At 43.7% G+C, this 27752-nt stretch overlaps 1 protein-coding gene across 20 annotated transcripts in view; it reads right to left on the bottom strand.

Annotated features, from left to right (window-relative positions):
* Positions 1-27752, bottom strand: part of LOC117255908 (NACHT, LRR and PYD domains-containing protein 12-like) — a 69894-nt gene that overhangs the window by 19649 nt on the left and 22493 nt on the right. For 15 of the 20 annotated variants that reach the window (XM_078166643.1, XM_078166641.1, XM_078166649.1 and 12 more), the window contains 5 exons: positions 24410-24583; positions 22689-22859; positions 22309-22482; positions 5509-5679; positions 5129-5302 (listed from right to left, as the gene is read on the bottom strand). In XM_078166643.1, the coding sequence (XP_078022769.1) occupies positions 5129-5302; positions 5509-5679; positions 22309-22482; positions 22689-22859; positions 24410-24583 (864 nt within the window). The remainder of the gene's footprint in view (positions 1-5128; positions 5303-5508; positions 5680-22308; positions 22483-22688; positions 22860-24409; positions 24584-27752) is intronic. The other 5 variants (XM_078166645.1, XM_078166655.1, XM_078166652.1 and 2 more) reach the window with 5 other exon arrangements.

The following is a 27752-nucleotide window of genomic DNA, read 5'->3' on the forward strand; positions in this document are numbered from 1 at the left end:
TGGTCCTGGCCTCAGTGTATGCTCCGAATTGGGACGATGACAATTTTTTTTCTAAATTCTTTTCAGAAATTCCCAACCTTACCAACTACCTCACAATTATAGGAGGGGACTTCAACCTAGTCCAAGATTTAACCCTTGATCGATCATCTACTAAACAACTAACCTTATCTAAGTCGGCCACAGCTCTAAAATTTCACACAGAGGCGCTTGGTTTATCAGACCCTTGGAGGACCATATTTCCCGCTAACAAAGCGCTCTCATTCTTTTCTCACGTGCACCACACCTACACACGAATTGATTTCTTCCTAATTCATAACAGACTAATACATAACACACGTTCATGTGAATATCACAGCATTGTAATGTCTGACCATGCGCCTACTTCCTTAAACATAAATTTCCCCCATGGAACGCCACCCTCAAAATGCTGGAGATTTAATTCTCACCTGCTATCAGAACCAAAGTTTAAAGACTTTCTTTCTATGCAAATCCAGTTCTTCTTCGAAATTAACGATACGCCTGACATTCACAGTGAGATCCTCTGGGAAGCATTTAAAGCTTACCTACGCGGCCAAATTATCTCCTTTGTCTCTAACCGCAAGAAGACAGAACGTCTTGAATTAAAATCATTAGCAGACGAGATCTTAGAACTGGACATTCAGTATTCCCTCAGTCCTTCCGCTGGGTTATATAAGAAAATATTACAGCTTAAGTCGCAATACAACTTACTACTAACAGGTAAAATTGAGAAACAACTACTACATACTAAACAAACATTCTTCGAACAGGGAGACAAGGCGGGTAAACTGCTTGCTTACCAAGCACGGGCAGCCGCAGCTTCTAGGCTCATACCTAAAATCACAAAGCCCTCCGGTAGCATCACAACTGACCCCACCGAAATTAATAATTGTTTCCTTAATTACTACTCTAACCTATACAAATCTGAGACTGACTCACTCGCCTGGGAAGGCCCTAACCTCCTTGATTTGCTAACATACCCACAGGTTGATGGAACACTCTCCCCCGGCTTAGGCGCGCCAATAACACCTAGCGAAGTCCAAGAAGCGATAAAATCGCTACAGAACAACAAATCACCAGGGCCTGATGGCTATACTGTAGAATTTTATAAAGCATACTCGACTAATCTTGCCCCAATCCTCACAAGGGTATTCAACGATGCCTATATCAAAGGCCACCTTCCACCTTCTCTCTCGGAAGTCTCAATCACCTTGCTACTTAAAAAAGATAAAAATCCGCTTTTGTGTGATAACTATAGACCAATTTCCCTTTTGAATGTTGATTTCAAGGTCCTCGCTAAAATCCTGGCTAATCGCTTGCAGAAAGTCATGCCAAAGCTGATCAGTCCTGACCAGACTGGCTTTATGTCAGGCAGGAACTCTTCCTCAAACACCAGAAGGCTTTTTAATATCTTCTTCTCACCCCCCTCTGACTGCCCTGAAATGGTACTCTCCCTAGATGCGCAAAAAGCATTTGACCGTGTCGAATGGAGATACTTGTTCTTTGCGCTTAGTAAATCTGGATTTAGCTCTAGTTTTATAGATTGGATTAAGTTCCTGTATAAGTGCCCAACAGCTTCCATCAGTACCATTGGCCTGAAATCTGACCTATTTCCTCTGCATAGAGGCACCCGGCAAGGCTGCCCCCTATCACCCCTACTATTTGCACTGGCCGCTGAGCCCCTGGCCATATGGCTCCGTAGTGAAGACAGATTTGAAGGTATAACACGTTATGACACAACACATAAAACCTCCTTTTATGCTGATGATCTGCTGCTATACGTCTCCAACCCAGTTCACAGCGTGCCAGTGATCCTTAACATACTAGAGGAATTTGGAAAATACTCTGGCTATAAAATCAATTATAACAAGAGTGATTATATTCTCATAAACTCCACCACTGATACGCTCTCTCAGGGTTCCTTTCCTTTCAGAGAAGCTGCGGATGGCCTCAGTTACGTTGGCATACGAGTGACAAATTCATTTTCTGAACTGTTTTCAAAAAATTTCAGTCCGTTGTATGAACAGTGCAAATCTGATCTTGCCAGATGGTCCACCCTTCCTCTCTCCCTAATGGGGTGCACAAACCTGATAAAAATGACAGTACTCCCTCAATTTCTCTACTTGTTTCAACACATCCCAATTCTGATACGCAGATCTTTCTTCTCTAAGCTTGACCAATTATTTAGCTCCTTCCTGTGGGGAAACAAAAGGGCGCGAATCAGTCGATCAATGCTTTGCCTTCCAAAATCTAAGGGCGGGGTGGGGCTTCCTAATTTTCAATACTACTGCTGGGCTAGCAACATCAGTAAGCTCCGCTACCGCTCTCAATTGCCCACCACCGCTAGGCAAATTAGCTCTAACCCTGTTGTTACGAACACATTGATGATTTGGACCCAATTCAGGAAGACCTTTGGCCTACACTCTCCCTCTATTCTCTCCCCAATCTACCACAATCACTTATTCTCTCCTTCCTACTCTGATAAGGCCTTTAGGTCTTGGTCTAGAAAAGGCCTCCGCTTTATCAAGGACCTCTTTATTGAGGATATTTTTCCCTCCTTTGCTGACCTATCAGCCAAGTTTGACCTTCCAAAAGCACATTTGTTTCGCTTCTTTCAAATTAGACACTTTGTGAAGTCCCTCTACCCTCACTTTCCAAATCGCCCCCCAAAAACAATGATGGACCAACTCCTATCTCTCAACACCAAACAAAAAGGCCTCATAACAAGTGTCTATAACTGCGTTCATACTCTGTCACAGAACCGACTGAGCTCCTTAAGGGCTGCCTGCGACCGGGACCTCGGGACCTCACTGTCTGATGAATTTTGGGAACAAATATTAAACCGCGTACACACTTCCTCCATATGTGCAAGGCATGGTCTGCTGCAATGCAAAATTTTGCACAGAGTCCATCTCACTAACGCTAGACTGGCCAAAATCTACCCCGACAGAACAGATGAGTGTAATAGGTGCAAAGGCTCCCCTGCTGACTACGTTCATATGTTTCTGACCTGTCCAAGACTATTGGAATACTGGTCTGCAATATTCAAAACAATTAGCGAAGTTATAGGCCGAACCATAAATCCAGAGCCCCTTGTGGTCTTCTTCGGCATCTCCCCCACGCATGACCTGTCTAAATCCTCACAGCACATTATTGCATTTTCCTCCTTACTCCCTCGAAGGCTCATCCTCCTTAAGTGGACTCATACCCCCCCCCCCCCCCCAATAAATGGATCCATGAAATGCTGCAATGTATCACCCTGGAGAAGATAAGGTTTTCCCTCAAGGGTTCCTTATGTACATTCTATGAGACGTGGCAACCTTTTCTAAGCCGCATAGACTCCCTAACTATTGACGTTGAAAATGACTAACTGAGCACTGCACCCCCCACCCCCCACCCCTTTTTTTTCCTCTTTTACTTAATTTTACTTACTTTATTTTATGCGTTTATTTCTTCTTCTTTTTCTTCTTCTTCATTTATTTTTTACTTGTTTTCTTACTTATTTTGTATTTATTTATTTAGTTGTCTCCCCTCCTCCTTTTGAGTACTTATGTGTTTACCTTACTTAAGTTGTTAACCTGCTTATTTACTCTGTGTTTGTTGTCATTGTTTGCGTGTCCTCTGTGTGCATGGGTGTGAGTGTGTGCCCTCTTAAGGGTTGTTTTTCTGTTCTGGGTGGGGTAATTTAGGGTGTTCTGGTGGGTAGAAATTAAGCTGGAACCTTTCTTCAGTACTTTGTTACTGCTGATGTACCTCATCTATGCATCTGAATGTATTACGGGACCACTCCAGTGTTAAAATCAAAAAAGAAATTTTTTGAGAAATATTTATAGGTGTCTATTGAAGACCATGCGGCCCCGCTGTTTTCCCTGCCTTTAATGCACCTATGGCTTCTGATATCTCCTCTTTGCTTAAAGCTTTATCCAAAGCTGCCTTACTTTCCTCTGAACTTTTAGGAATGTTCATTTTGTCGAGGAATTCACACTGAGTGTTACAGTTAGTAGAATATTCACATCTACAGAGATTTTCCTACAAGTTTTTAAAGGCTGTATTAATTTCTGATGGATTCATTATATTATTCCCATTCCTGTCCTCAATATCAGTCATTGCTGTCTCTGTCTGTTGTTGTTTGATGCGCCATGCCAAGAGTCTACCTGGCTTTTCCCCTCGCTCATAATAGGCTTCTTTGAGCCTCATTATATTTGCAGCAGCCCTATGGGATGATAGCTCATTATATTGTGTCCTAAGTTATAATAATTGTTTTGAGGTGTCATGGTTACTCTGTCCTTCCTGGGAGCTCTTATTCTCTACAATTTGAATCTTGGATTCCAGTTCTCTAAATCTCCCCCTGATTCTCTGGCTTTCTGACTTGTATAGCTCATAATTTGGCCTCCAATAAATGCCTTAAAGGCTTCCCATCTGATTATGGCAGTGGTCTGGGCTGTATTTATTTCAGCATATGTGTCTATTTGATTTCCTAGAAAGTGGAGACATTTAAAGTCTTGCATCCATTTTTGGATTGATTTTGAAATCACTGAATCCCAAGATGGCTGTGCCCCAGTTACTGCATGCAACAGTTTTTTCCTACTGCCCCTGAAGTCAACTGGTTTAAAGAGTTATTTAATAGGTTTTAATTATTCTGACAGCTGTCTTTTATTACTTATCTTATGTAATAAATCTTTTAATCTCACTTGTGTTTTTTAACTCTGCTCACTGCTGATTTCATCAGAACCTGTGTAGCCTCACATGGAGTCCTTGGGCTCCTTTAACAGCAGGTGGCGCTGTCGGTGCCTTTATTTTTTAACATCTTTCATGTTTCATATTTGAGTTGAATCCAAGCTATTGATTTTTATTGGGCCGGCCACATCTTCACAGGACAAGTTGTAATGATGACAGAAACTCTACATGAATGAACACTTAGAAATCTGTTATATGTCAGTCCAACTACATTACAGTGTGTGATGAGTCATTGATTTATTTCATAATAATCTAAACAGAGGATTTTTAGTCTGAAAATGGCCTCAAATACCTGAAAACTGTCTCTGCACACCTGAATGTGTGACAGCATTTGGTTTTTCACTTTTATTTAAACAATGACCACAATACTCACCTCAGTGTCTCCAGTCCACAACGTGGCTCTGCCAAGAACTCACAAAGGTTTGTGACATCACTGCCTCTGAGGTCATTTCCTGTCAGATCCAGGACTCTCAGGTGGGCGGGGTTTGACTTCAGACTGGAACCCAGTGCAGCACAGCCTCTCTCTGTAAACTTACAGTGAGCCAGTCTGTTGGGGAAAAACAGTTTGAACTTATAGGCGGTAACATGCAGTGGCAGCTCCAGACCCTGACCTCTGACCCAGCAGCTGAGCTGCAGCTGCAGTCTGAGTCTGACTGACACTGAAATGATCTCAGATTAATAATTAGACATATTATTTACACAGCTGGTGTCCAGAGAAGGAAGAATGACAGCAAACTGTCTGAGAAGTCTCACCTCAGTGTCTTCAGTCTACACTGGGGTTTCCTCAGCCAATCAGAAAGCAGCTCCGCCCCCTGGTCCTTCAGGTAGTTGTAGCTCAGGTCGAGCTCTTTGAGATCAGAGGAGCTGCTGAAGGCAGAGGTCAAAGGCCGACAGCATCCTGCTGATAACCTGCAGGACTTCAGACTGGAAGGAGGAGGAGAGGATCAGAGGAGCAGAGGAGGAGAGAAGGAGGAGAGGATCAGAGGAGGAGTAGAGGAGGAGAGGAGGAGAGGAGGAGAGGAGGAGGAGAGGATCAGAGGAGGAGGAGAGGAGGAGAGCAGCAGAGGAGGAGGAGAGGAGCAGAGAAGGAGAGGAGGAGAGCAGCAGAGGAGGAGGAGAGGAGCAGAGAAGGAGAGGAGGAGGAGAGGATCAGAGGAGGAGGAGAGGATCAGAGGAGCAAAGAAGGAGAGGAGCAGAGGAGGAGAGGAACAGAGGAGGTTTGGGTTTTCAAGTCCCTTTATTAAATCATTTCAGCAATGACTGAAAACCATTTAATTCAAATCAAGAAAAATAAGAAACTAAACCAGAGAAAAACTGCTGCTGAATAAAACAGTCTGCCAGACACAGTAAATGTTAAACAACTACTCAGAAATGACATACCAGGTCTCCATTCCCTGTCACAGAGCACAGGACACCCCCAACAGTCCATCTTTCTTTAAAGTCCTGTAAATTGTCCACAGATTGACAGTAACAATATTCCACTCTGAGCCGGGATTTCAAAAGTCCTTCTAAGACCGGCACCGGCTCCACACTGCCGGTAGTCTCGCCACCAGACAATCAGAGATCTCCGCCTTCTGATAGTCTGGGGACACTCCTTTCTAAAGTGTGTTTAACACACCAGCGAAAATGGCCGGCAACAAAGCAACGCCTCTTGCATTTTTGAAAAGGACACGCCTTCTCGGAAATGTGCGCTCCTCCTTTTCTCGTCCGCAAGGAAACAAACACACAGAGAGCTTGAAAATGGATGCCGAGAGATTTAACTCCGTTTTATCAAACGTGTGCTCATCCGTGAAGAAAATATTTTTTTCCAGCGGATGTCTTAGTTACAACATGATTGAGCTAACTGGAGTAGTTTCATGTCGTATCTGACAACGGGAGGCTTTTAACAGATGACGTCCTGATGTTAGCTTTGCTGCTGCTGTTAGCTGTCCCTGTCAGCTACAGCCACTGATGCGTTCTAGACATCGTGATTTCCTAAAACTGAATAAATACCACACACAGCAACACAAAACTGCTTTGCTAGCTCAATCATGTTGTAACTAAGATATCAGCTGGAAAAGATATTTTTTTCACGGACCGTTTAATGAGTTATTACCTATTACAGACACTGCTAACGGCTAACAGAGCTAGCAGCTAACGGTTAGCCCAGCTAAACGTGCACACAGAAATAGTAATGTTTGTTCAATCATTGTGTTTTTGGACTTTACAAACATCGGATTAGTCCAAACGGTGATACAGTGATGTGAAAAATGTGATATATAGGCTATATATATATAGCTAAAAGCTCTGCTGGTTTTCTACCCGGAAGTATTTGTAAACAACAAGGCAATTCCCTCTATAGTCCGGCCGGACGGATGAGTCATGGCCTTGTAAAAGATTATGTTTGTTTCTTTTAGTTGGCGAGATTGTGTCGCCGCAAACGTGACAAACATCCACTGAACTTTGACGGTGTTTTCTGCGAGCACGGCTGAGCCATTTTGTACCGCTACATGTGTTTCTAGTGGGACTATGTTTACACGCACAAGAGTTCAGCGAGCCACCGAAGAACCGCCCTGCAGATTTACTACTGGTTCTGCAACGTAGGGAGTTTTTTTAAACTCTGAAATTGTATCCGCCCATCTAAACACAAAATCAGGGAGAAAGTCATCAGTCTTTAGTTAAGCAAAGCGTCTAAAGACTGACTTGTGAGTCTACACTGCCGGCACCCTGAGTCCGGTTCCTGCGAGTCAGCCAGATAGCCAACTTGGCAGAGCCCAGCAGAAAGTTTATCAAAGTGTGTACCTTTTTGTTTTTAGCACTGTATTTTGGGCCAAAAATGAACAGTGGAAAGGAAAAGGCCTCCCCCAGACCATGCAACCAACTCCTTAAAAGGTCAAAGAGCTGTGACAGCCAAGGACACTCAACAAACAAATGAAAAAGAGTCTCTGTGTGCAAACAGAAACTACTAGCTCCGGATCAAGGTGTGCTCTGTATCTGTTCGTAGCTATTGCCCCATGTACGACCCTCCACTGGAGGTCAGCTGTATGCTTCTCCAAGGGGATCTTGTACAGGGACCGCCAGCTGCCTTTCGGGGAAATGTCTGGGCCAAAGAACTCAGCCCACCTCGACTCCTTCAGCCCTGCCAGAGAGCGCAGGTTCAGAACCTTAACGCAGACTTCGTAGACTGCCTTTTTTCCCACCACCTCAAAGCTGTTTAGACGAGGGATTTGTAAGGAAAGCAGCTGACCCTCACCCTCTTGCCACTCCCCCACAGCTGGGGTTATGGAGAGAGAGGGGAAACTGTACTCACACTCATCATCCCATTGGTCAGACAGAGCACTGTTTTCTACAAACACTCACAGTGGCTGTGGCAGGGCTGCACAGACTTCCTCCACCATTCTGTTGATGAGCCTGACAGAGCTGATGTTGCTTCTCTCCATCAGGGCTTCCATAGCTGTGGATGTCATCTTCATAAGGTGACCCAGTTTGGTGCAGCCAGCTATTCGAAGACTGGCTCTCAGGCTGGCAGACTGCAGTGTACGGGTCTTAATAAAGGTGTTGTAGAACAATGGCTCTTCAAAAAGACACATGCCCGGGGGCACATTTGTGTCCCGTGCAGTCTTAAAAATCCACCAAGCCTGCAACACAGAGCTGTAAAATGGTGTTACATCTGTAAAGTCCACGGTCTCTTGCTCCAGGAGGAAAAGCTGCTTGTCGTAGCCCAGCTGTCCTGTTCTCCTCAGCAGCAGGCGAGCCGTATCACACAGCTGGGGCAACAGTCATACAGCAGCCTCTGAGCAGTTCTCAGTCTAAAGGAAGCAATTTTGGACTGAATGTCATTCAGTCCCTGTCTTCCTTCAGCCACAGGCAGGTGAAGAACAGCTGACCGGATCCAGTGCTTGCCCGACCAGAAGAAGTTGAGGATGTCCTTCTGGATGTCCTCTATCAGACCCCTTGGAGGTGTCAGAGTGACAAGTCTGTGCCACAGAGTTGAGGCGACCAAGTTATTAGCGACCAGAACTCTTCCCCTATACGACAGCTGAGGTAGCAACCATTTCCACTTAGACAACCGAGCACACACTTTCTCCTTCACTCCCTCCCAGTTTGTTCTTTGGAACCCTTCAGAACCCAGAAACACCCCCAAAATTTTTAGTCCCTCTTTTCCCCACCTAAGTCCTGCAGGCAGACTGGGCACTGCCTGATCCCTCCACTGCCCTATGAGCAAGGCCTCGCTCTTAGCCCAGTTCACTCTTGCAGATGAGGCCTTTTCATAGGCACAAAGGGTGTCCTGCAGACATTTAACATCATCCTGGCTGCTTACAAAAACATTAACATCGTCTGCATAAGCAGATACAGTGGGCAAGCCACGAGGTACACTTACAATCCCAGGGAAAGACAGACCAATGAGGCGCTCTCTCAGCCTGCACAGCAAGGGCTCAATGGCTAGGCTATACAGTTGCCCCGAGATAGGGCAACCCTGTCTTATGCCTCGCTGTACAGGAATTGGCCGACTCAGCCCCGCCCCCATCTTCACCATACACTGTGCTCCACTGTACAGTAAACTCACCCAAGACAAAAACCCATCACCAAACCCAAAACCTCTAAGTGCAGCAAAAAGATATGAGTGATCCACCCTATCAAAAGCCTTCTCTTGATCCAGTGACACAATCCCAACATTGACATTATAAATTTTACATAAATCAAGTACATCCCTGATAAGAAAAATATTGTCCATGATTGATCTCTCTGGCACACAGTATGATTGGTCTGTACTTACAATTTTTCCCAGAAAGTCTTTTAGTCTATTAGATAAGGCTCTGGAAAGCACCTTATAGTCCGTACAGAGGAGGGCCACTGGCCTCCAGTTCTTAAGTAATGTCAGGTCCCCCTTCTTAGGCAGCAGGGAAAGGACTGCCCGCTGGCAAGAAACTGGAAGAGATCCAGTTCTGAAACATTCCTGTACTACCTCGTGTAGGTCGGTGCCAATAATGTTCCAGAACCGCTTATAGAAGTCAGTGGAGAGACCGTCAATCCCTGGTGCCCGTCCAGAAGGCATCTGGTTAATGGCCATTGTCAACTCTTCGAGAGTTAGCCCACAGTCCAGGGCAGCTCTCTCCTCCGAACTGAGCTGAGGAAGGCTCTCCAGAAGCTCTTTGCGGTTCTCAGCGCTACACGGTTCAGCTTTAAGTAGGCTGGTGTAAAAGTCAATTGCGTGAGCCCTCATTTCATTCTGAGTTTCTGAGTTTCCGCAGTCAGTCTCCCTCCAGGGAGCTTCAGACAGGCCATCTGCTTCCTCTGCACCGCGTTCCGCTCCAAGTTGAAGAAGAAGGAGCTCGGGGCATCCATGTCCTTCAGCTGGAGGAAACGTGATCGGACCAAAGCTCCCTTCACCCTCTCTTGCAGAAAAAAGCTCAGTTCCTTCTTCTTCTGCTGCAGCAGGTCACTAGCAGTGGGATCGAAGTCTCTCCTGATCCCCTTCTCGATGGTACTGATGCTGGCTTCAAGGTTTTGTACTGCTGCCTTGATTTCAGCAGTAGAGTGTGACGTGTACTGCTGACTGAACACATGAGTTTGAGCTTTGCCAACCTCCCACCATTGCTTTAAAGAGCTAAAGCTGCTTTTCTTTGTCTGCCAGTGTCTCCAGAAATTCCCAAAGCTCTGACAAAAAGTGCTGTCTTGGAAGAGTTTATTGTTGAAATGCCAGTAAGATTTGGCCCTCTCACCTGATGAAATTGTCAAGTTTATACTGACTAGGTGGTGGTCAGTGAAACCAACCGGGGTTATGGTACTGCTGACTAATCTGGTGTTGAGATTTTGTGAGATGTAAAACCTATCTAGTCTGGCTGCACTGACCCTGTTGTTTCTGATCCGTATCCATGTGTACTGATGGATGTGTGGGTGTTTGAGTCTCCAGGTATCAAACAGATCTAAGTCAGTAATAGTTTGTTTTAAACACTGGGAGGATTGTGGCTGTGGCTCTTCATTGGTTCTGTCCTGAGTGAAATCAACTGCACAGTTGAAATCACCGCCAAGAATGATATGGTCCTGACTGTAGTTCCTGAGTTCAGACTGTATTTTTGTAAAAAGCCCCACTCTGTCAGAGCCCTGGTTGGGAGCATAAATATTAACAAAACACAATACCGAGCCGTTCATCTCTACCCTGACAATCAGCAGCCGACCCTTGACCACCTCGCTAACAGAGAGAATGACTGCATTGGCAGTTGCTCTGAAGAGGATGGCTACCCCTGCACTGACACTTGTGCCATGACTCAGGACGTGTGGACCCTCCCACCATAAACCCCAGTCTACCTCATCTGCCTGGTCACTATGAGTTTCCTGTAAGAACAGCACATCTATCTTTTTTTGTGAAACAATCTCACTGACTAAGGCTCTTTTATGTTTATCTCTCCCACCATAAATGTTAATAGACCCTATAGTGCTGCTCTGCATATGAGGGTTAAAGAAGAGAGACAGAAAGAGGAAAGCAGTAAAGAACAATGTATGAAAAAGAACACCAGGTGATACATGATCATCTTACCTAACTTTAATCTTTCTAACAGTTTTGCCTTTAGATACCTTTCTCAGTGTTGTGATATGTTTCTTGAGGCGAAAACGCTTCCTTTCATCCAATAAGTCCACACCAACAGATCTCTTCAGCATTCCCACTGATCTGATTAACTTTTTGGTGTCACTAAAATAATCATTAACTTTCACAGATCTGTGAAAAGTTTGGTCTAGAAAAGTGTTTATTTCCTCAAAGGAATATAGATCTGTGTTCCTGTTGGACACCTCACTGACTGACACAGTATCTGACCCTGAGTCCCATTCTGCATCCTCTCCTCTACCTGATGCCTGGCTGCTGAAAACAGCCTCCATAATCTGTTCACTGTCACAGCCCCCCCCAGCCTCACCTCCACCTGCAGAAACTGTTGAAGGGGCCTCCTCCACAGTCTCCTCAGGCTGCGGACTGTCAGCACTGCTCAGGCTGACTGCAGCCTTACCTGACACGGGACCATTCAATGAATCACCCGCCGACTCAGCCACCGGGCCAGACGAGGGCCCCGCGGGAGCCACAACAGACCCGGTCACAGAGCCGACCACGGACGCGGAGCCGGTGTTGTGTCCCTACTGGTTTCCAATTTAACTGGTTTCCTTACCGAACAGCTGCAGAAGTGCTTCGCCTCCGTCAGCAGATTTGTCACAAATTCACAAACATACACAACACATTACTGGCGATCTTAAAGTCGCAGCCCACATCTACCACAGCGAATATGCTTCTGTAAGTGAGCACTACATACTAGCGACATTAAAAAAAAAAAGAAAGGAAAGAAAATATGATATACACAAATTTGCGTCAAGCTGGACTCGATTTCATGTCAACAAAAGACAACATAACACAAACCGCATGTCTACTTGTGTGAGCCACTGAGACTCACAGAGCACACAGCTTTCCTCAGGTATTAGTAAATTACTTCAGCATCCAGGTAACATTTTGATTTGGGCTGACCTGAGACAACTGGTTACCCTCGGCTTGCCTTGAAAATACCCACACATATTTATCAATGTTTCTTGTTCTTTTTCCACGAGTCTACAAACATATTCAGTGCCACATTACAGTCTGCACAACACTGCACACTATGACAAAGCCTGTCATGTTTAAAAAGTGACGATCTAACTCGTTCACTGCGTACCTGTAGGGACAGACATAACAGCATGACGTCACCTCTCTCGGACCATGGCGACATTTCTTTTAGTGTGCGTCCATAATTGTGAGTTTGTTCTTAGAGCTCATATGTCTCCATCAGAGCTAGCTGCCAGGTTGTCATACAGTGTAATACTATTATTATTGTGTCATGTGTTAACCTTTCCTGTCTCAGCGTCCGAACCGTGGTTGGGAGGCACAGGGGAGACTTACTAGGCTGCTCCAAGGCCGAAGTGTCCGCTCGTCTTCGGGGTTAACTCCCTACACTTTTGGTTCAACCGGTGGCAAGCAAGGCACGGGGAAGACGTCTTGGAGGTTGATGAGTTGTAGCATTTATTGCAAATACACCACACTTAAAGTACACTGCACTGAACTTCTGTAAACATCAGCTACTGCTAACTTAACTCCTGTTTCTCTCTGTCAGGTCGCCAGCTTCACTTACGCTCCCTCTCTCTCAGACACACACACTCTCAAGACACACCCCCCACTACGCACACACCTTGCGCACCGAGCTATTCCCTGCTGAGTTACGTCACTTTTATAATGCCACCCCCACTCTGGATGGCAATTATACATAATTCCACTCCAGTACATTGACACATATCATACATTTTCTTCTTCGTTTTTTTTTTGTTTTGTTTACAGATACACAGTCCTCATTAGTAAGAGTCCATCTGAGAGGATATAATGCAACCTGCTTATCCACAGTCCATATGGATAAGTGAGCAACAGCCAAAGTGTGATTTCTCAGTGCAAATGTGAGTTCGTGTAGCAGTCTTTGTTATTGGGTGCACATATCAAACAGAGCGTATTAAACCCTAAAAAAAAAAACATGACCAATATTCAGCAATTGCTTCACATCATAACTGATCCAAGCCCTAACCAGGCGACCGGGAGCATATAACTAAACTTCTCTATCTTGCTGTTTAAGGTAGCCTTGCAAGGCTACCTTAAACAGAAAACGAAAGTTAGTGACAAAGCAATGTTAAACAACCACTCCTCCAACCTCCTGTATATACATACATTAAACTGATTAACATTAGCTTCAACAGCATCAACAGTACAAAACACTTTTTTTTTCTTTTTAATACTGAAATGTGTCCTTTGAACTCAAACAGTCCATGAACTCTGAACTTAGTGAGCCACCCACTCACCATACCAGGCTGGGTTTCTCCGCCGGCGGCCTGGCCTTTGAGTGAGTTGTCCTTGGGGTATTAGCGATGCTACACCACCCCCACTGCCCTGAAGGTCCCCAGGTGAAGAGGGGTCCATGTGAAGATAAGTGGCTGGGGGTGAGACTGCAGTTGCAGGGATGGCCTCTGCTGGATCTGGTGGAGTGCTGGTGGAGGTTTCGTCTGCATTGACGTTGGAAAACAAACCAGCGAGCCCAAGGTCCGGATCTGCAGAATCTGTATCCAAAACTGGAGGTGACACCTCCAGAGGTGTCCAGCCCTGAGCCTGCTCCATGGCCCAGGCGTTGTCCAGTGGCTCAAGGCTGCAATAGGGCTTCAACTGGTCGTGATGGACTACTTTCACTTTGGTCTTTGGCCCTTTTTGGATGCGATATACAAGATCATCCAGCTGACCCAGGATGAAGAACGGACCCTCGTATGATGGAAGGAACTTCCTGATCTTGTTCCTAACTTTCCGTGTACCTTTGATGAGGTACCACACAGCATCTCCCACCTTATACTGCGTTTGGAAACAGTTTTTGTCATATTGTCTCTTTGCACGTTTCACAGACTCACCAAGCGCCTCTCTGGTGATCTGATGTGCCAGCTCCAACCTCTCCCGAAGGTGTTGGACATACTCAGGGGCGGAAGGAGTGGTCTCGGAGTCAGGAGGCAGACAGGTCCACTGGTTCACTCACCTCCTGACCGAACATCATGAAGTTGGGGGTGAAACCCGTGGCACTGTGTCTCGTCACTCTGTACGCCATGACAGCGTAGGGAAGCATGAGGTCCCAGTCCCAATGGCACCTCTCAGCTGTTGTGGCTAGAATCTTTTGCAGGGTGGCATTGAATCTTTCCACCTGGCCATCAGACTGTGGTCGGAAAGGTGTGGTGTGTGTTTTGTCAATACCAAACAGCGTGCACATTTTCTTGAACACCTCCGACTCAAAGTTCCGCCCTTGGTCACTGTGCAAGGTCTGTGGTGCCCCATAACGACACACCCACTCCGAGGCCAGCACTTCAGCCACTGTTGTCGCCTGGTCGTTTGGTAGGGGGAATGCCTCCACCCATTTCGTGAAGTAGTCCTGTATCACAAGCACATAGCGATTTTTGCGCTCTGTCTCATTCAGGGGCCCCATAATATCCAAGGCAACACGCTCCATGGGCGCTCCCACCCGGACAGTTCCCATGGGGGTCCGGCTTTGGATGCACAGCTGGTGCAGGTGCAGCACCAGACGGCAACATCCTCTCTCATCCGGTACCAGTAATATCGAGTCTGAAACCGTGCCACAATGCGCTCCACTCCAAAATGTCCTCCGACTGGTCCTTCATGCATCTGCCTCATGACATCAGGCTGGAAGGCACGTGGCAACACAGCTTGTGGATAGAACTGGGTGTCATTCAGGCAGTAGAAACGTCTGACCAGTATTCCATTTCTGATGTAGAGCCTCCTCCACTGGCTCCAATAAGTCTTTGTAGCTGGGCTGCATGAGGAGACCAAACTCCAAGGGGGTCGCTCTGCATCGGCCTCCACCCATGCCTGGATAGGTGAAATGTCAGGGTCGGCCTCCTGGCCCCGTTTCAGCTCCTCCGAGGTCCAGCCGCAGAACAGCGCAGCCTCACTGGTCTTGGTCAAATTAATTTTTTCTGGGGACTTTACAATGTCAACATCTGTGTGCTGGTTTTCATTCACCCCCACTGGACTCACTGTCCCCAGGGTCAAGTGTCTCTCCACCCCCAATGAACTCTGCGTCGCCTGGTTGACGACAGAGTCCAACTCACACTGCACTGCTTGATGGCTAACGTTGCCTGAGTGGGGGCCGGGACCTGGCAGCTTGCATGGGCAGGACTGGCGACAAGGCTTTCTGGAGAGGCTGTCAGCATTATTGTGCAGCTGGCCAGGGCAGTGGTTGATTTTAAAGTCGTACTCGCCAAGTCTCTCAAGCCATCTGGCCAGTTGCCCTTCGGGCTCCTTCATTTTGGTCAGCCACCGGAGACTGCTATGGTCAGTGCGCACGATGAAGGGGCGCCCCAGGAGATACTGCTAAAAATGTGATGTAAACTCCACCACAGCTAGCAGCTCTCGCCGTGCGGTGCAGTAATTCTGCTCAGTTTTGGACAGCTTGCGACTTCCATAGGCCAGCACACGTTCCCTACCCTGCTGAACTTGTGACAGCACCGCACAGATGCCAACATTGCTCGCGTCTGTGTCCAATACCATGTCGCCCAGGTCTAGTGGGTAACCTAGGACGGGTGCAGTGGTAAGCAGGTGCTTGAGCCTGTCAAATGCAGCCTGACATTCTGCAGTCCACTGGAAATGGGCGAATTTCTTGGTCAGGGTGTGCAGGGGCTCTGCCACAGTGGCAAAGTCTTTTATGAACCTGCGATAATAGGATGCCGATGAACTGCCGGACCTCCTGCAGTGATGTAGGAGTTGGCCAATCCTGCACCTTTTGGACTTTGATGGGGTCAGTGGTCACGCCCTCCTGAGAAACAATGTGGCCTAGATAGGCTACCTGGCGGCGAAAAAGGCAACATTTGGCAGGCTTCAGTTTCAAGTTAGCTTGGCGCAGTCTGTTGAAAACCTGGTAGGCTTACATATTATTAAGCGTATTTTGAGAGCATTTTCCGAGTTAGATCGTCACTTTTTAAACATGACAGGCTTTGTCATAGTGTGCAGTGTTGTGCAGACTGTAATGTGGCACTGAATATGAAAAAGAACAAGAAACATTGATAAATATGTGTGGGTATTTTCAAGGCAAGCCGAGGGTAACCAGTTGTCTCAGGTCAGCCCAAATCAAAATGTTACCTGGATGCTGACGTAATTTACTAATACCTGAGGAAAGCTGTGTGCTCTGTGAGTCTCAGTGGCTCACACAAGTAGACATGCGGTTTGTGTTATGTTGTCTTTTGTTGACATGAAATCGAGTCCAGCTTGACGCAAATTTGTGTATATCATATTTTCTTTCCTTTCTTTTTTTTTTTAATGTCGCTAGTATGTAGTGCTCACTTACAGAAGCATATTCGCTGTGGTAGATGTGGGCTGCGACTTTAAGATCGCCAGTAATATGTTGTGTATGTTTGTGAATTTGTGACAAATCTGCTGACGGAGGCGAAGCACTTCTGCAGCTGTTCGGTAAGGAAACCAGTTAAATTGGAAACCAGTAGGGGCACAACACCAGCCACGGGCGCATCCCCGAGGGTGTGTCTGCAGACCTGGAGACTGCAGATTCAGACCTGCAGATCTGGACCTGCAGTTCTAGACCCCTTGTATTTCGCGACAGCACCCGACAACTATTGAATATGGCCGACGACGATCCGAATGTGAGTATTGAATGTGAATCACATTATTTGTTTAATGCCATCAAACTATTTTGTTGACTTGAATTAGAGAGCGAATTTCATGCTTTACAGTGATACGTTTAAAATGATATGACTGTCTTTACCACGATAGTCTGAAAGGCACGTCAAATATGGGTTAAAGTAGTAGGTAATAGGTTAGCTTGTTAGCAATGAACTGTTTGACCTGCATATTTTGTTTCATGAAACCGAAGCGCGATGACGAATAATTTTAGCATGTGCTTTAAATTAAACATGAATAAATGATTAAAGCAATGAAGTGGATGATATGAGAAAAATGTGTATAGGCTTACGTTTTTATACAAGCATGAAACAGTTTACATATTGGCAATTAGTGTAGGCTACTTTATGCTAAAAGCTAATTTTGTATTCATGTATATCATGTAATACACCTACACACTCCTTTATTATTCATAATATTATATATCACGTGTGTTTATATCACTACATTGATATTACTCTATAGTATATATTTAGAGATTTTGTGGATAGAAATTAAGCTCACCCAGCGCAGAAGATCAGAAATGTATTTTTGTCTATTATTAGGTTTTGGCCTTTTTTATGTGTGTAAAAAGGTTGAAAAATCTTAACTTTGAATAATTTGAAGTTTGTTTGAAAACATTTCAAACCATTTCAGTATTTCACAGCCTTTGTTTCAAATTCCCACAACAAAAGTGAGCACTGGACACCCAAGACCAGACATTTCCTATTATATGTTGTAGCGGGTTTGATCAATGCAGTGCAAGTTTTTGGCGTGCTAGTCAGAGCAGTCTGATGAATATTAAGAAATAAAGAACTAAAATAGTTGGATCAAACCATACAGAACAACCAGCAAACAATAATGATGCAGAACAGCACCCAGGCATAAATCAACAATTAAATCTTGGTATTTTTATTCGGGTGTAATAAAATTTTAAAATTGTAAATTGTAATTAAAGCTGCGAAGCAGCGTTGGTAGGGACCTCGGCCCCTCGCCGTCGTCCCCCAGCTCACAATCAATCAATCAATCACTCAATCAATTTCACAAATCACAATTTGCCAAACACACACACACACACACACACACACACACACACACACAAACACACACAGGCTTGTGTCTGTCAGAGTGAAGCCATTGTTATGCTAATCAATGACCATGTAATTAGGTGACAGCACAGGCACTTCAAGCTCAGTTTGACTAATGACTAATGATAACAGAATCAGCAGGAGGCATTTGACACCACGGCAGCAGCACAACCTCACATGTCACACTATCCAGGCACCGCTGTGATCGAAGTTAACCTGTGAGACAGTGGAGCACAAAGGCTCTGGAGAAGAGGCCGAGTTACTGACATGCAGTACGGCAGAGTTAGTGACATGCAGAGAAGGAGAGAAGGGAGAGAGAGAGAGAGAGAGAGAGGGGTGACAGGGAGTGGAGTGTGTGTGTGTGTGTGTGTGTGTGTGTGTGTAATTGTATCGCTAAAAATTGCAAATTATGAGCTGCATCTCTCTCTCTCTCTCTCTCTCTCTCTCTCTCTCTCTCCCTGTCTTTCTCTCTCATACATACACCCACAATGAATATTTGGTATGTATTAGTTAAGAATAAAAAAATAATAATAATATTTTTATGGTTGTTTTTCAACAAAGACAAAAAAAGTCCTGAAGGGGAACAGTGTCTATTTTTATTGAAAAATAGAAACTGCCCCCAAAAATGATAATGCATCAAAATTGGTGTTGTTATTTATCATTCACATATCACAGACTGTGATAAATAAAATAAAAAAATCCATCCAACATTTATTATATAGTTAATCTTAATTCATGTTTTTTTTCCATTAAAGTAACAGTTACTTCATGTAAATAAAATGGCAAATAAATTGTGAAAATCCTCAAAAGGAATGAATATTTGATATGCATAATCTGAGTACAAGTTGGTTAAAAGATTTAAGCAAAAAAATGTAGAGAAATATATTAATATTCAATATTTTTTAGTTTAGTATAATTTTTTATAAGATGGCCCGCAAGGTTAAAAATGCAGGGTTCTTATGAAGGTGGTGTGAGCTTATATTTTGAAAGTTGTAGACACAAGCCATGTGACCTAATAAAACTTTGACATGTGTGATGATCAAACAACACATCCATGTTCATTTGAAATCATGTGACCTAGTGAAAGCTTGAGTGATGTGTACTGGCTGCTTTGAGGATCTAAGTGCAGCAAACAGACACAAATATATACTAGTTAATGTCAGTGGAGAAAGTGAGCAGGACTACATGTATTCCAATTCTTAATGAGTTAAAAGACTTTAACCAGGACATCTTGTATTTACAGGTTTTTGGTATCATGCATTTCTTTCAAAGTTTTAGGAATGACTTTGGTAAATGTTATACTGTCATCTCTGTGTGACCACACACACACAGACACACTTCACTCTGACACACAGGCTGTCAGAGTGAAGCTTTTGTTATGCTAATTAAGGACTGCATGCAGCTCACACAGACAGCAGAATGGGTTGAAAGTTTCTCAAACTAGTCCTTTTAGCTCCCAAACCGTGGGTCCCATCTTCAATCTGAAAGCATCACCAGATAGATAAACTTGTTCTGAACGCAAACATATAAAGCTTGTATGTCTATGGACTGAAAAATGTCACCTTAATCACAAGTTTACAGTGTGTTGGCCCTCATCTTTTCTTACAGAGATCATCATGAGGAGTTGTGTCCTGCACCTTCTAACGCTTCTAAAATCCAAACCGTTCAAGTTATGACAAAGTCCTTCACAAGTAATGTTCACCAGGGGTAGAGCTGTAATGTGTGCAAGTTTGAAGCAGTTATGATAAACGGTGTAGGAGCAAATAATTTTTGAGCGACAGAATTTGTGAAAAACGCCATCTTACATTCAAAGACCGACAGCGCACTTCCTGTTGGAGTTAGGTCAGGGGTTGCAGAGCGACATTTGTAGGTCTTTATGAGACGAACGAGACAGTGTTGGTTTGGTCTTTCTAAGTGGTTCCTACCCGTCGCACCGGGCATTTTAGTGTGTCTAGGTGGCACAACAAATCGTCAGGAGGTTTTGGAGCACATCACCTGAAACACGCCATAACATCCAAACCATTCGAGGATTGAAAAAGTTACGCGCAATAATTGATAAGGACACTTTGAACAATAATGTGTGCGAGTTTGAAGCCGATACGATAAACGGTGTAGGAGGAGATGTTTTTTAAAGGAATTTCTTTTTTTGAGGAAAACTCTTACTTTGAAAGGAAATAGCTCACTTCCTGTTGGGTTTAGGCCAGAGGTGCGAGTACGTGATTTGTAGGTCTTGATGAGACGAACACGGCTGTTTTGGTTTGAGCTTCCTACGACGTTCCTACTGGCTGCAGCGGCCATTTTAGTGGTCTGAACTGTTAGGTGGCGCTAGAGAGCCCATTTTGGCACTTTTCAGATTAATTTTTTCATTTTATAAAATTTTTCGCCAGTCCTGACATGCGTGCCAATTTTGGTGAGTTTTGGAGCATGTTCAGGGGGTCATATTCCAGTTTAAAGTCGCGTACGCTGAAAGAAAGAAACAAAGAATAACAATAATAATAACAATAATAATAATAATAAACGCTACAAGAACAATAGGGTCCTCGCCTTTCAGCCGAGGTCCCTAATAATAATAATAATAATAATAACAATAATAATAATAATAATAATAAACGCTACAAGAACAATAGGGTCCTCGCCTTTCAGCCGAGGTCCCTAATAATAATAATAATAATAATAACAATAATAATAATAATAATAATAAACGCTACAAGAACAATAGGGTCCTCGCCTTTCAGCCGAGGTCCCTAATAATAATAATAATAATAATAATAATAATAATAACAATAATAATAATAATAATAATAAACGCTACAAGAACAATAGGGTCCTCGCCTTTCAGCCGAGGTCCCTAATAATAATAATAATAATAATAATAATAATAATAATAATAATAATAACAATAATAATAATAATAATAATAAACGCTACAAGAACAATAGGGTCCTCGCCTTTCAGCCGAGGTCCCTAATAATAATAATAATAATAATAATAATAATAATAATAAACGCTACAAGAACAATAGGGTCCTCGCCCTTCAGCCGAGGTTCCTAATAAAGCATTAAAAGTCCAACTTCTTTCAAACAGTGGTGTTTGGGTGAGATGCTGATTTAGTTGCAGTTATACAGCCGTCCATTAGGGGACAAAAAACAAGGGGTCTAGAACTGCGGGTCTGAATCTGCAGTCTCCGGGTCTGCAGAGACATACTATTGCCGGAGCCGGCCGCGGAGCCGGCCCCGACAGCGGCGCCAGCGACCGCATCAAGCCGCTGTTTATGCGGACACGCAAACCGTTTGTGCCCCACATCCCCACACTCAAAACATGTCATTTGGCCGGAGCTGGCATAAACCATGTGAGAAGCTTCGCCATGCTTAACTCTAAAAGACACCTCCAGTGTCTGTGCAGGTGAGTCCAAAAACATGAACACCTGTCTCCTCAGAGACTGCACATGCTTCCGTTTAGCGTCTTTACAGCCCATGTTGATCACTTTAAATCCGCTAGCAAACTTCCCAAATCTGCGGAGCTCATGCTCTAACAGCTCGTTTGGGATGAAAGGCGGAACACTGGAGACGGTGATCTTCCTCCACAGTAACACTATTATCCGGCGGGACTACCCTCACTCCCTGCCGAATAGACGGAGGTGGCGTCTCGGCGGACGCCATTCCTCCCGAAAACCACCGCACAAAACCACTAAACACTCGTCAGACACTCAGCAAAAGAATCTGAAAAAAGCTTACCTGATCATGTACAAGAGACAGATGAAAAACCAAGATTAAAGTCCAAAAGCAGGGACAGCAAACCATTCAAAACTCCGCGCCACTCGCACACCACCACCACTCACGCTCACACTCACGTGAGAGGAGGAGGTTTATTAATCTATCTTTGAAATATTCATAGGTGTCTATTGGAAGACCATGCGGCCCCGCTGTTTTAACAGCAGGTGGCGCTGTCGGTGCCTTTATTTTTTAACATCTTTCATGTTTAATATTTGAGTTGAATCCAAGCTATTGATTTTTATTGGGCCGGCCACATCTTCACAGGACAAGTTGTAATGATGACAGAAACTCTACATGAATGAACACTTAGAAATCTGTTCTATGTCAGTCCAACTACATTACAGTGTGTGATGAGTCATTGATTTATTTCATAATAATCTAAACAGAGGACTTTTAGTGTGAAAATGGCCTCAAATACCTGAAAATTGTCTCTGCACACCTGAATGTGTGACAGCATTTGGTTTTTCACTTTTATTTAAATAATGACCACAATACTCACCTCAGTGTCTCCAGTCCACAACGTGGCTCTGCCAAGAACTCACAAAGCTCTGTGACATCACCGTCTCTGAGGTCATTTCCTGTCAGATCCAGGACTCTCAGGTGGGCGGGGTTTGACTTCAGACTGGAACCCAGTGCAGCACAGCCTCTCTCTGTAAACTCACAGAGAGCCAGTCTGTTGGGGAAAAACAGTTTGAACTTATAGGTGGTAACATGCAGTGGCAGCTCCAGACCCTGACCTCTGACCCAGCAGCTGAGCTGCAGCTGCAGTCTGAGTCTGACTGACACTGAAATGATCTCAGATTAATAATTAGACATATTATTTACACAGCTGGTGTCCAGAGAAGGAAGAATGACAGGAAACTGTCTGAGAAGTCTCACCTCAGTGTCTTCAGTCTACACTGGGGTTTCCTCAGCCAATCAGAAAGCAGCTCCGCCCCCTGGTCCATCAGGTCGTTCCAGCTCAGGTCGAGCTCTTTGAGATCAGAGGAGCGCCTGAGGGCAGAGGTCAAAGGCCGACAGCATCCTGCTGATAACCTGCAGGACTTCAGACTGGAAGGAGGAGGATCAGAGGAGGAGGAGAGGAGGAGGAGAGGAGGAGGAGAAAAGGAGAGGAGGAGAGGAGCAGAGAAGGAGAGGAGAAGGAGAGGAGAGAAGGAGAGGAGGAGGAGAGGAGCAGAGGGGAGGAGCAGAGGAGGAGAGAAGCAGAGGAGAGGAGGAGGAGACGAGCAGAGAAGGAGAGGAGCAGAGGCGAGGAGGAGCAGAGGAGGAGCAGAGGAGGAGGAGAGGAGGAGGATTATTAATCTATCTTTGAAATATTTATAGGTGTCTATTGAAGACCATGCGGCCCCGCTGTTTTCCCTGCCTTTAATGCACCTATGGCTTCTGATATCTCCTCTTTGCTTAAAGCTTTATCCAAAGCTGCCTTACTTTCCTCTGAACTTTTAGGAATGTTCATTTTCTCGAGGAATTCACACTGAGTGTTACAGTTAGTAGAATGTTCACATCTACAGAGATTTTCCTACAAGTTTTTAAAGGCTGTATTAATTTCTGATGGATTCATTATATTATTCCCATTCCTGTCCTCAATATTAGTCATTGCTGTCTCTGTCTGTTGTTGTTTGATGCGCCATGCCAAGAGTCTACCTGGCTTTTCCCCTCGCTCATAATAGGCTTCTTTGAGCCTCATTATATTTGCAGCAGCCCTATGGGATGATAGCTCATTATATTGTGTCCTAAGTTATAATAATTGTTTTGAGGTGTCATGGTTACTCTGTCCTTCCTGGGAGCTCTTATTCTCTACAATTTGAATCTTGGATTCCAGTTCTCTAAATCTCCCCCTGATTCTCTTGCTTTCTGACTTGTATAGCTCATAATTTGGCCTCCAATAAATGCCTTAAAGGCTTCCCATCTGATTATGGCAGTGGTCTGGGCTGTATTTATTTCAACATATGTGTCGATTTGATTTCCTAGAAAGTGGAGACATTTAAAGTCTTGCATCCATTTTTGGATTGATTTTGAAATCACTGAATCCCAAGATGGCTGTGCCCCAGTCACTGCATGCAACAGTTTTTTCCTACTGCCCCTGAAGTGAACTGGTTTAAAGAGATATTTAATAGGTTTTAATTATTCTGACAGCTGTCTTTTATTACTGATCTTATGTAATAAATCTTTTAATCTCACTTGTGTTTTTTAACTCTGCTCACTGCTGATTTCATCAGAACCTGTGTAGCCTCACATGGAGTCCTTGGGCTCCTTTAACAGCAGGTGGCGCTGTCGGTGCCTTTATTTTTTAACATCTTTCATGTTTAATATTTGAGTTGAATCCAAGCTATTGATTTTTATTGGGCCGGCCACATCTTCACAGGACAAGTTGTAATGATGACAGAAACTCTACATGAATGAACACTTAGAAATCTGTTATATGTCAGTCCAACTACATTACAGTGTGTGATGAGTCATTGATTTATTTCATAATAATCTAAACAGAGGACTTTTAGTGTGAAAATGGCCTCAAATACCTGAAAACTGTCTCTGCACACCTGAATGTGTGACAGCATTTGGTTTTTCACTTTTATTTAAATAATGACCACAATACTCACCTCAGTGTCTCCAGTCCACAACGTGGCTCTGCCAAGAATTCACAAAGCTTTGTGACACCACCGTCTCTGAGGTCATTTCCTGTCAGATCCAGGACTCTCAGGTGGGCGGGGTTTGACTTCAGACTGGAACCCAGTGCAGCACAGCTTCTCTCTGTAAACTGACAGAGAGCCAGTCTGTTGGGGAAAAACAGTTTGAACTTATAGGTGGTAACATGCAGTGGCAGCTCCAGACCCTGACCTCTGACCTTTTTAAACATATGGGCAGTGTTGAGTGTAGCGTCAGAGTCCTCAGATTACTTTTTCATCGTAGCAACTAACGTAACGCATTAGTTTTGCACTAATTTGTCAGTTATTTTGTTACATTTTCAAAAAAGCAGTGTGTTGCTTTCAAAATGTTCCTGTATTTCCATGTTTCTTTTGTTTATTTATTTATTTATTTGTTTATTTGAATGGGACAGTGCACATTGATGAACATGTTAAAACATGTAAAGATGCCGGATTGTAGCTTGACGTTAATTTCCATCCGTAGTCCCATTAACATAAAAACAAATTAAGACAGTACAACATTTCATAGTAAGAAAAAAGGAGCAGTAGCAATAAAACAAGCACTAACAGTGAAAAACACATTGAAAAACACAAACCATAATATACAGACAGACAGATAAATTGCAATACAGATTGACTGTGGGTGGAGAGCTAGCCCACAGGTAGGGAGACCATAAGAGTTTCGTTTTGAAGAGTAAAGTGCATAGGTGCTGGGTAAAGTGTCAAGTGCTAAAGTGCATGAGTGCCAGATGAAATTGCACAATGCCCTAAAGTGCACATCAGTTTAAAGTGCCAGTTTGTATTGCACGAGGCCCAGTACACTCAGTTGCACATGCAGAAGCGTGTAATTATTGCACTAAATGTGATACATAAATGTATTATGTAAACACTACTGATGAGAAAAAATCATACACAAAAGTATTGTGTAATTTTTGTATACATGTAACGGAAAAAGAAAGAAACTCTGATGATGACCCAACAATTGCATTGCATTACAGGTTACAGGTGGTCGCATGTTTGATTTTCTAGTAACCATGCTTTCAGCTTCCCCTTGAAAGTGCTAAGAGTGGTGCTCTCTCTGATAATGACTGGGAGGTTATTCCAGCTTTGCCCACCTTTTATGGATAGAACATTCTGACCAAAGGTGGTTCTTCTGTGTGTAATTTCACAGTCACCTCTTGTGCCTGACCTAGTACCATGTCCTGTGAGTCTTTTTTTATGGATGAACTCTTTGACAGGAGCTGGTGCTGGTCCGTGTAAACATTTGTATATGAAACAGGCATTTTTGAATACTTTTAAATTTTCAAAGTCTAGAAATTTGTGCTTTTCCAGGACCTTACCTGTTGCCATTAACTGCATGTTTGTTGAAACATGATGTGCTGTAGACGATACAAGCTGTTGTATTGTTTTCACAGAGGCTAACATAGGCTGTGCCTCTGTGCCTCCGCCCAGCTCACTGTCACTCCTGTTATTAGTCTGCAGAGTCACAGGTTATGGGCCGCGGACTCGGATATGCAACAGTGGTAGAATAATAATAATTAATATGAATAATAATTAGTATAATGTTTGGTACCAAAAGGTACATTAGAGGGACAAAACAATCAGAATTTGATGATCGAAGGTCAAAGGTCACTGTGACCTTACAAAACACATTTCTGGCCATAACTCAAGAGCTCATACGACATTATGACAAACTTCCACACAAATATCTGACAGGATAAAATGATGAAGAGATGACATTTAATTAGGGCTGAAACGATTCCTCGAGTAACTTGAATAATTCAATTACTAAAAAGCCTCGAGGCAAGCTTTAAATCCAGTACAACTATACAGCGCACTGTGTGTCGCATGGATGGTTGTTTCTGTTACACAAGTGCTATATTACATTGCTGTTGACAGTCTACACAGCTGTAACGTGAAAAGAAAGAGCGACAGACAAAAACAGGACACACGCCGAGCAGACCCGACACAACAGGGTGACGTCAACATCACATTTAATGCATTTAACCTTAATCAGTGACTGCTAGCTGAAATTCCTAACACATGGAAAGAACATACGTGTATCATGGCTACATGGCTGAATAATGACAGAAATCAATGAGGTGGCTAACATTACCTGGTTATGTATCATGGGTATTTGCCAAGTTTTGTAATACCCAGTCACAGGAACTTAAAGTATGATAACTGTGAAGGCCATATAATAAGTATCAATAAAATAATTAGGGCTGTAGTCAACCAAAGAAAATCTTGGTCGACTAAAGTCGCATATAATCTTCAACTAATCGATTAGTCGTGGGGAAAAAAAATCATTATTTTTTACTTCTGCGGTGGTGTGTCTGTATCACTCTGCAGTTACACCTCCAAAACACTAGTCGGCGGTGGAGGACTGTGTTAAGTGCTGTAAAGGTTAGTTCAAATCAAACTTTATTTATATAGTTGATTCAAAACACACATTAGACACACATTAAACACACATTGAACACATTGAACACACATTGAACACAAATTAAACACACATTAAACACACATTAGACATGGCTTAATAGAGAGAATTTCTAACACAAGTACGCAAATCAGCTTCACTATAATGAAAAATGTAAAAATGGTAGCACATCTCAAATTGCCAAGTTAAGGAGGCAGACAAAGTACTCACATTTGACTTCTTTTAATGGCTCACATCAAAAAAACAAACGCTAACACGTTTCGGCACATGGCCTTCTTCAGAGCGTTTGAAGAAACAATTTTTACATTTTTGATTATATTGGATTTTTGAGTTAAGCACTCTGAGTATCATCACTGTTGATGAGCAACCTCCTTTTTCATCAGCTTCACTATAACTGGCAGCATTCACAGACAAACACTTGTCTTTATCTGGACACATTTCCCCACAAATACAACATGCTAACGTTATTAGCACAAGCCTATGGCATTTTACATTGTATAAATTAGCCTAGTGACGAGCGGAGATTTCCTCTGCTCATATTTCAGCCAGGATAAATCCTGAAGTATAAATCCCTGAAGGACAAATCACACACAGGACTTAAAACCCTATTCTAGTGGAGGCTTTACTGTCTTCACAATTTATTGTTTCTTATCTGTGAAGTTAAAGTAAATCAAAGCTTTGTTTCCACTGAGGGAAATGGTGTCAGCTTACAGAGACAGACAGGAGGTCTGCGTCACCGCAATGCTCAGCGTGAGGGTGGGCGAGTTCAACGTTTTGAAAACACCCCCATTATCACAGGTATCTTAGCCTGTCCCCCCGCCACAGGAAATAATGGATTAATCCTGGAAAGCTGTT

The sequence above is a fragment of the Epinephelus lanceolatus genome, chromosome 3 (assembly GCF_041903045.1).
Source record: "Epinephelus lanceolatus isolate andai-2023 chromosome 3, ASM4190304v1, whole genome shotgun sequence".
NCBI lineage: Eukaryota > Metazoa > Chordata > Actinopteri > Perciformes > Serranidae > Epinephelus > Epinephelus lanceolatus.